The sequence below is a fragment of the Berghia stephanieae genome, chromosome 6, assembly GCF_034508935.2.
Source record: "Berghia stephanieae isolate SIO BIC M18660-M18661 chromosome 6, UCSD_Bste_1.3, whole genome shotgun sequence".
In the NCBI taxonomy this organism is placed as follows: domain Eukaryota; kingdom Metazoa; phylum Mollusca; class Gastropoda; order Nudibranchia; family Aeolidiidae; genus Berghia; species Berghia stephanieae.
In genome coordinates, this window is record NC_088365.1 from 35323554 (window position 1) to 35332601 (window position 9048).

The following is a 9048-nucleotide window of genomic DNA, read 5'->3' on the forward strand; positions in this document are numbered from 1 at the left end:
GGGAATAAAAGTAGGAGGTCACAACATAAATAATATAAGATACGCAGACGATACGGTACTCATTGCAACATCAGAAATCCAACTTCAAAAGATTGTTGACAAAGTGGTAGTAGATAGTGAAGCCAAGGGAATGGAAGTGAATATCACCAAAACGGAATGCATGGTAATACAGAAAAACCCCGAAAACAACAACACCTGCAATATAACGATTCACGGCGAGCAACTTACCAACGTAGAAAGTTTTAAATACCTAGGTTCAATAGTGACAACAGATGGAAGATGTAACCGAGACATACGAGCAAGAATAACTCAAGCCAAACAGGCCTTCATGGACCTGGGAAACATTTTGAAAAACAAACAGATGTCGTTCGGGATTAGATTCCGAGTCTTGAAGTGCTACGTGTGGCCAATCTTGTTATACGGATGCGAAAGCTGGACTACAAATGCAGAAACACAAAAGAACATTGAAGCTTTTGAAATGTGGTGCTTGAGAAGGATGCAGAGAATATCGTATACTGCACACAAAACGAACGAAGAAGTGCTAAAACAAACATACCAACAAAGGAAACTAATGCCCTTAATAGTGGATCGACAACTATCCTTTTTCGACACATAGTAAGGAAAGATAAGAATGAATACCTGACAAGTTGTGGAAAAATACCTGGTAAACGCGCCCGGGGGAGACAAAGAAAAACACTCATAGACCAACTGAAGGGCTTCACCAACCTAACAATCCAAGAGCTGTTTGAAAAAGCAAGAGACAGGGAGGAATGGAGAGAGATAATTCATGCAGTATCCGAAGCCTGGACCAGGCATGGAACCTAGAAGAAGAAGAATTAAACAAAAAATGAATATAACAACGTCAAAAAAGAACAAAATACCAAACACGGAACATTTCGGGCTCAAACCCCTTCTTCAGCCAATAACAAAAAACAATAAATACATTACTAAATTCCATATTATTGTGTGTGCTGTTTTGATGTGAATTATTGTCATGCTGTGAAGCACTGTTAGTTTGTTCACAGTTGTGTTATTTTGTGAATTTGTGGCGTCATTTCTTGATAAATATAACCTCTGATTGCATTCATACATTTTTTCTCCTTTCAGTATATGATTTAACATAGAATATTAATTCTTAACTTCATTTACTCATGTACAGGGGAATCCTTTCTCAGTTTGATGGTAATTATTGATATTTATTTCTTATATTTATTACCATGGACGAGATATCATCAAAAGTAGAAACAAGCTTCGAATCTTCAAACCACTGCAGAATCACTAAGTTTGCTGTTTTGCACTTTGTTCATCCAGACATTATAAAAAAAAAAAAGAGAATTGGTTTAGTTTTCCCACAACTTCTATTAGCTCCCCATTAGTTGTACTGGAGTAGCTTTATATACTCCCATCATCAACTTGAAGTCTGACAGTCAGATCTGTCTTCTGTGTCTTTAAATTTGAAATGGATTTTCAGCTCCACTATCCTACTCTTACTACCCAATCCCCACCCCAAAGGTCACCATCTTTATTAGAGAGAGAGAGAGAGAGAGAGAGAGAGAGAGAGAGAATGATACATCGAAACCTTTAGGCTATTAAAACATTTATAACTGTTTTTTTTTTGGCTGTAGCATATCATTTGTGACTCATTACCCAAGGCACGACCAAGATCATAATAGCAACATCCCATACTACTGAATCACGTGGATAAAATAAGAGCATTTCATTGAAAACTCAATTTTACTTACCTTCCATTCATTACTATAACGTTGAACAATCTTTCGACATTCATTATTATAAGCCTTGATGCCCATTTTAGCTACATCATCCGGTCCTTTAATACCTAAAGTTTTGTCAATCTCATACTCCTGTAATGAAAACCATGGTTTGAGTTATACTTTTCAAAGCTATGGTCACCACAATAATACATTGCTCTTGAGTAAAAAAAAAAACAACACTAACACTAGGAACTCCTTAAATTTCTGATACAGAAACTTTCTGATCATGTATTAAAGATTTTTAAAATATTTCTGTGTGTTTTAAGATCAACATTATATAGTCTGTCAAAACCATGAAAACTTAAGATGAATATCTAAAATGTTGTGTGCATCACTGAAAATGAAATCGTTGTCATTTTTATTTAATTTTTCAACTCATCTTGGAAAAAGCTTGTGAAAATCAACATGCTGTTTAGATCACAATTGTTTTTGACTTAGCCATCTTGTTTTATGTGTCAGTCTGCAATGAATTATTTTTCTATTCTAAACTGATGCAAATATGAAATTAAAAAACAATATGCTAAAATGATATCCAACCTATTTGAATTGATGCCATAAAAATTAAAGGAGACAGAATATTACTAACCACAGGCAAACCATGACAATCCCATCCAAATCTTCTGTCAACATGATATCCACTTTGATGGGCCCATCTGGTCATTACATCTTTGATGGTACCAGCCAATATATGGCCATAATGAGGAAGACCAGTGGCAAATGGAGGACCATCATAAAAGGAATAGCTGTTGATAAATAATAATATAAACACTTTTTCTTTTGTATGTAAATATATTCTGAGGTAATGGAAAAAATAATTTCATTAGAAGGAGCTTGGGTTGATTTTTAGGAGACCAACTAAGAATATGTAAAGTATCCTTCAACTCTGTATTAAACCATTTCACCGCTCTGGTTCCTTGCTCATTCAGGAATTGAGATTTAGAAGAAAATTCTTGGCAGTAGACCAGTATTTTAATATCAGAGGGAGGTAAAGATCTTAATAGCCCTTTGGGTTTCCTGGCCCAACCACGTGCAAATAGAATTCAAGAATGCCTATATGAATAGAAAGTAAGCAGTTGATTGTTTTTCTCAGCCAAAGCAGTGATAAGTGCTTTCCACATACCATATATGGCAAACAAGCTGTTAACAATACACAAGTGATATGTCTCTATAAATGTTACTGATGAGAAATATAGGGTATGGAGAAGTACCAGATAAAAACAGAAAATAAAAAGTGTTTGGGATCCAACTGACACAAGGGCCTGCTCCACAACTTCATCTGCATTTTATTCAACCCAATACTGGAACTAGTCCATGTGCGTCCTGTTTACATGTTTGTTTTGTTTCATACAGAGGAGAGTATAACATTAATTTGCCCCATAATCAAAAGTTTGCGTGGTCAGTCAGCCAGCCTCCAGTTTGCTCCCATAAGTAGCTGAGAGAAGAGAGTTTGCACAATAGGTTCTAAGTTTGAAAGCCATATTTTTGTGTGGCTGGATGACTCAGTGGCTAGTACAGCTGCCCTCTCTCTCTCTCTCTCAGCCAGGTGGAGGGTGCCAAGTCAGTTGGATTCCAAGTTTGGCTTTGACAATGCGATATTTTTATTTTTTGTTTTCACCTGGCACTTCTCTGATCTTACAGTTCTCCTCATTATTTATACATGTGCCTGCTCGACACTTTTTATGAATATTTTAAATATTACTGTTGTGCATTTTGAGCTAATTTCTGAACAGCATACTATCAATAGCACAATAGCATAAGACAAGCCAGGGTGGGAATGGTGGTGGTGGGGGGGAGAAATGGACTTATCAAGACAACACATCAATTCTTTGTGTTATAAGAAGATATGCACAATGTCAAGTCCATTGCAACTACTATCCATTGTAAACAGTGATGGAGAAAATAATTAATAAGTCGTTGGAGAAGTTGGGAAGGATTAATATTACTATTACCGTGGCCTCCCTTTAGATAGTTTCAATGAAGTTTGGAAAGCGTCAATTTCATTCCAAAATTTGCCGACCTTTTCCTCTTCCTCTACAAAATTAATTGAATCTGTTGATGATGCCTGAGCCATTTTGAACCAGTCTCCTAAAAACTAAAATGATATGATGTAAAAAATTAATTATTAATGATGATTAAAGGATTGAATAAAAGTATGCATAATCTATGTTCATGGTCCCCACTAAAATCTTGAAAAAATTTTCAAGACCCCAAATGCTTTTTCAAGAGCCCTATCTGCAGACCAATCGGGTTTCCTGATATGACAAAAAAAAAATTGGCCATCACACTTGAGCTTGACATTTTAAAAATATATAGTGCAATATCCACAAATCATGCTCAAAGCACTTTACAAGGGGCCTTGGCCAACAGCAACATTAAACATGTAGGCAGTAGGACATGACATGATACCCGTTAGGTGAAATTACAATTTTTTTGGACAGAGACAACCCTGTTATCGACCAGGTACTCATTTTACACCTAAGTACGGTGACAGAATGTGAGTAAGGAGCCCTTTCCTGGGACCCAGCTATGTGCTGAGCAAGGCTCAAATCCAGGACCTTCTGATCTGAAAATGAGTGTCATATCACAAGACCACATAGCGGCAATTGAAAAAATAAAGAGTGGCAATCCTTGGATTTCTCAGTCAATACTGATCTACTTATTTTACCTAGAACTTAATTACTCCCATGTCTTTGACACATTGGGCTATCCAGATTCGCCATTTCTCCCTGTCCTGTGCTGCCATGTATGCCCTGTTCCATGTCAGCTCCCCAGTATTAAGGTCTTTATCAACAGTTACTTTCCACGTCATCTGTGGTCGTCCTCGCTTTAGTCTGTTGTTATCTCTGGGGAAGCGGTCTTCTTTCACACGGACACGGAGAACATGTCTAACCTAGCTGAGATGGCGCTGTTGGATGGTGATCGTAACGTCCCGCATTCCAGTTCTTTTTAGAATTTCAGTATTTGTTATGTGATCTAAGTAGCTGACATTGAGTAATTACCGACCTAATACTAATAGTGAGAGTAAAACCTAAATACAGTCAAGCCTCTCCAATCTGAACACCTCCGTTCCCAGAATTTTGTCTGGATTACAGAGACATCTGGATAATGGAATCAGTCCCTAACCTGCATGCATAAAGAAGAAAAAAAATCTGTTCCCATCCAACCAGTCCAAATAATGGAGACAACCGGATTGTAGAGTTAGAGAGATGTGACTGTATAAATCGATTTAAATTGTAATGTAAATCCTTGATAAGCTTTAGTTTTTTATGTCAGCAGATGTGTGGCCATGTGGTCTTGTGGTACGACACTCGTTTTCAGATCAGAAGGTCCTGGGTTTGAGCTCACTCGGCGCAGTAGTCGAGTCTTGGAAAAGGTTTTTTACTCAGATTTTTGCTGTTGGTTAGAGACTTTTTAAAAGCGCTTTCAGCCCATTTAGTGGATATTGCGCTATATAAAAGCCCAAAGCATGGCTGAAAGTTAACAGTAGTAGTAGTTGTGGAGGTAGAGATGACGATGTGGTAGTGGTTGTAGTAGTTGTGGAGGTACAGATGTATTAGTAGTGGTCTTTTGGATGATAGTGTGGTGGTGGTTGTAGTAGTTGTGGTAAGGATGATGATGTGGTTGTGGTGGTAGTAGCAGTGGTGGTAGGGATGATGATGTGGTGGTGGTTGTAGTAGTTGTGGTAAGGATGATGATGTGGTTGTGGTGGTAGTAGCAGTGGTGGTAGGGATGATGATGTGGTGGTGGTTGTATTAGTAGTGGTCTTAGGGATGATGGTGTGGTGGTGGTTGTATTAGTAGTGGTCTTAGGGATGATGGTGTGGTGGTGGTTGTAATAGTAGTAGTGGTAGGGATGTCGACGTAGTGGTTGTGGTCTTTTTTATTCATAAAAAAAAAGGTGGAATTGTGATTGTGATGGGCGAAGATAAACCTCATTTAGGCAGAATATTCTCAGCCCTGATTTAAAGACTCATTCACAGCAAACGCTAGTGATTATAGCATTATTAGTTTATGGAGACACCAAAATAAGTTATCCATTTAAATTAGAATAAGGCTTAGAAATTGCAATAATTAGGGCTATTAAAATTCGAAACACCCCAAAGAAGTGATCAAGAGACCCAAACCATGGTAGTTGTTTTGATGCTAGTGTTGGTATAGGTTGAAGTAGTGATGATGGTTGGGGCAGTGCCAATGCTGTGCTGGTGGTTGTAGCAATAGTGAGTATTATTACCACTAATATAAATCTACTTATTACTACTACTTCTACCACTTCTAATATCAGCTTGAATTAAATGTTGAAAATGAGAGAACAAGTGTTTGGTGTAAAAAAAATAAAAGCGACTTAAAATGTGTGATGATCGGTAAAGATGATGTTCAGATAGTTGAATATTTTAAATATTTAGGAATAGCTATTGATAGTTCCCTAAATTTCTCTCAACATATTAATATAATACCTAAAACATTGCCCAAAGATTATGCATCCTAAGGAAATTGAGAACATTTCAAGTAGGGAAGAAAACTATTAAGAGTTTATATTTGATTAAAAGTGTAATTGCATTTATGCCCACTTAGAGATAAATAAAAGATTTCAAAATCTATCAAAGAGGCAGCAAAAATAATAAATCATTCTCTTCATGACAAAGACAGATTTCATGGAAAGCAATGGAAAGAAAAGCGTTCGCAATTACCAACAATACAAACCATATTATATACCATGAATTCAATCTTTTACTGTCTGGGAGAAGGTTTTGTCAGATTAAATGTAGAACTAACAAGTACAAATCGACGTACGTTCCATCAGCAATAAAAATGTTGAATATTTCATATGGTACAGCCAAACCAAGGACTGACATGTTGATTGACTTACTGATTTATTGAATGTTAGATAAATTGACCAATTGATAATTATGATAATATTTGGTGTCGAATTGTCACAATTGTAACAAATTGAAAACGAAATGCATCTGCTTATGTTGTATATATATGTTCTTGCACGTGTGAAAGAAAGAGAGGAAGAGAGATAGAGAGAGAAAAAATAGGTATGAGTGAAATATCTGTTCAATGTCATAGTTATCATATAACTATAACTATAACAAGTGTAACTAAATGACAAATTGCCATATTTATGGACAATAAAGATCTAATATTATTATTATTACTACTACTTCTATTACTACTTTTGGTTTAAATAAGAGAAAACCCTATGTAATAATATATACAAGTTGAGTACCCCCCAAAAATGCTCTTTATGCATTTATTTTGAACCTACAGCGTTCTTACAGCCCCCCCCCCCCCCCCCAACTACTTACTAATATAAATTAAAAATTTAGACTCATACAAAAAATTAAAGAAAAAATAATAATATCAAAATAAACTATTTTCACAAAGGGAAATAACACTTTTTGTTTATTGGCAATACAGTCCTTGATTAAAGGCTTCATTGTTTTATTTTATTTTCACTTAGCAACTTCTATTTAACAAGAAATAGAAGCTTAAATGGTCTCTGAGACCATTTGAAGTATAAAATAAGCTTATATGCATAATTCAATACAAATCTTCAAAAATAGTGCAAAAGGTAGTGAAAACCAGCGTTTCATAACCAACTGAAAAGATAAAAATATAGTACAAAGTGTGATGCATCAGCTGATGTTTCCAATGTAAACAGATTAAATTTATGTCAGAAAAGTGAAACATGTGTATAATTGTCACCTACACAGGACTGGTGCATCAGTATTTCCTAGTATTAAAAGTTAACATTCTGGTGGTGCAATAATGATAAAGTCGGGTAAAGGGTCAAATTGCCGGTAGGCAATTATTTTATCATGACTAAAAAAAACAGAATTTCCGGCATATGTCAGCGAACATTCACCTATGACTCAAAGCTCAAGTTATTATTTATCTGATCTCCATAAATGTCTTGAATAGGCCTAATACAAATACCAATCTTTAAAGAGTTTGACAACACATTTGTGTCATTTTATGAACCATGGTCATTAACTCATGATGCTTATACTATTCTCATCTATACATAAAATCTAACAAAAAACTATTTACACTCCTTGAAACATTTCAATTACAATGATTTTAATGAAGCTTCTCGCTCCTCAATTTGCTGATTTTCATCCAATTCCTCTGAGCTATTTTTGCAAGAAAATAACTAAATTTACAAGTTTGGTTGTTTTGAAACAATTTGGATCAGTCAGAAGTCAGAATGAAGAGCATTCTATCATGAAAAAGTGACAAAATAATTTCAAATATTAAGTTTGGAATGGACTTTTGTTATGGTTTTTTTTCTCTTTGTTTTCCAAGAGAGAAGATGCAAATTTAAATCTAAGCTGTTTTTAAAAGGTAGGATCTGATTTTCTTATGATCTAAATAGATCGACAGTAATTGTTGGCTATTTTAAGTGTTAATGTAGCGCTTCACTTTAGAGGTACAAGCAGAACAGTTGTTGAGGAAAAATGCACATGAAAATGGTGACATTTTAACTTGACTTAATGTGATGTAAATGATGATGTGGTGATGGTTGTAGTGGTAGAGGTAGTAATGATGATAATGCAGTGGTGTGACGGTTGTGGTAGTCATGGAGTGGTATGGATGAGGATGAAGTGGTAGCGGTTGTTACACACTCTATAAAGCAGTGACGGTCATCTAGAGACTGAGAAAATGGGATAGCCATACCAAACAAGTCAAAAGTCACTCTCTAACTTTCACTTTCAGGGTTTGTTTTTTTTACCTCAGTCAACCATATGCTAGGTATATTATATATGCATGAATTGGACAAGCGAGGAAATACTCGCTTTTAGTTTTAGTTTTAGAAGGTAGTCTGATTCCAGCCTATAGACAGGTGCCAATTAGTCATTGGAAAAGTGAAGCGCTAGTTTGGGTTCAAATTTGAATAACACAACTTCACATAAACACTAATGCATTATTATTATTTTTCACAGTATCTGAACGGTTCTGGTATAATATTATAGAGCAAAATCAAGCTTTCTTTTAATGTAATCTTGAAATCAATGTAGGCACCTTTATGAATGTCAAAAATTATAATTTGATAAAACTTACGTCATCTTAAAACTTTTGTTAGTTTTTTCAAAACTGAGAGAGGAAAAAGAAATAAAAGAAAAGGCATCTAGATAATAATTCATTTATTCATGTCTCCGCAGATTTCATCAAGATCGAAGGCAGCGCAGTATGTTTAATTTTGGCCGCCCGTGACCAACCCCTTTTCTCCCTGCTAAAGTCCTGTTTCAATCAGCAGCCAGCTTATCGATAGG

The 9048-nt window shown here is 35.6% G+C and overlaps 1 protein-coding gene across 2 annotated transcripts in view; it reads right to left on the reverse strand.

The window, feature by feature from the left end:
* LOC144974946 (isoleucine--tRNA ligase, cytoplasmic-like) overlaps positions 1-9048 on the reverse strand; it is a 63519-nt gene that overhangs the window by 53893 nt on the left and 578 nt on the right. For both annotated transcript variants that reach the window (XM_078918484.1, XM_078918485.1), the window contains exons 2-4: positions 3722-3864; positions 2359-2515; positions 1743-1862 (exon numbers count right to left, since the gene is read on the reverse strand). In XM_078918484.1, coding sequence (XP_078774610.1) covers positions 1743-1862; positions 2359-2515; positions 3722-3843 — 399 coding nt within the window. In that variant the 5' untranslated portion in view covers positions 3844-3864. The remainder of the gene's footprint in view (positions 1-1742; positions 1863-2358; positions 2516-3721; positions 3865-9048) is intronic.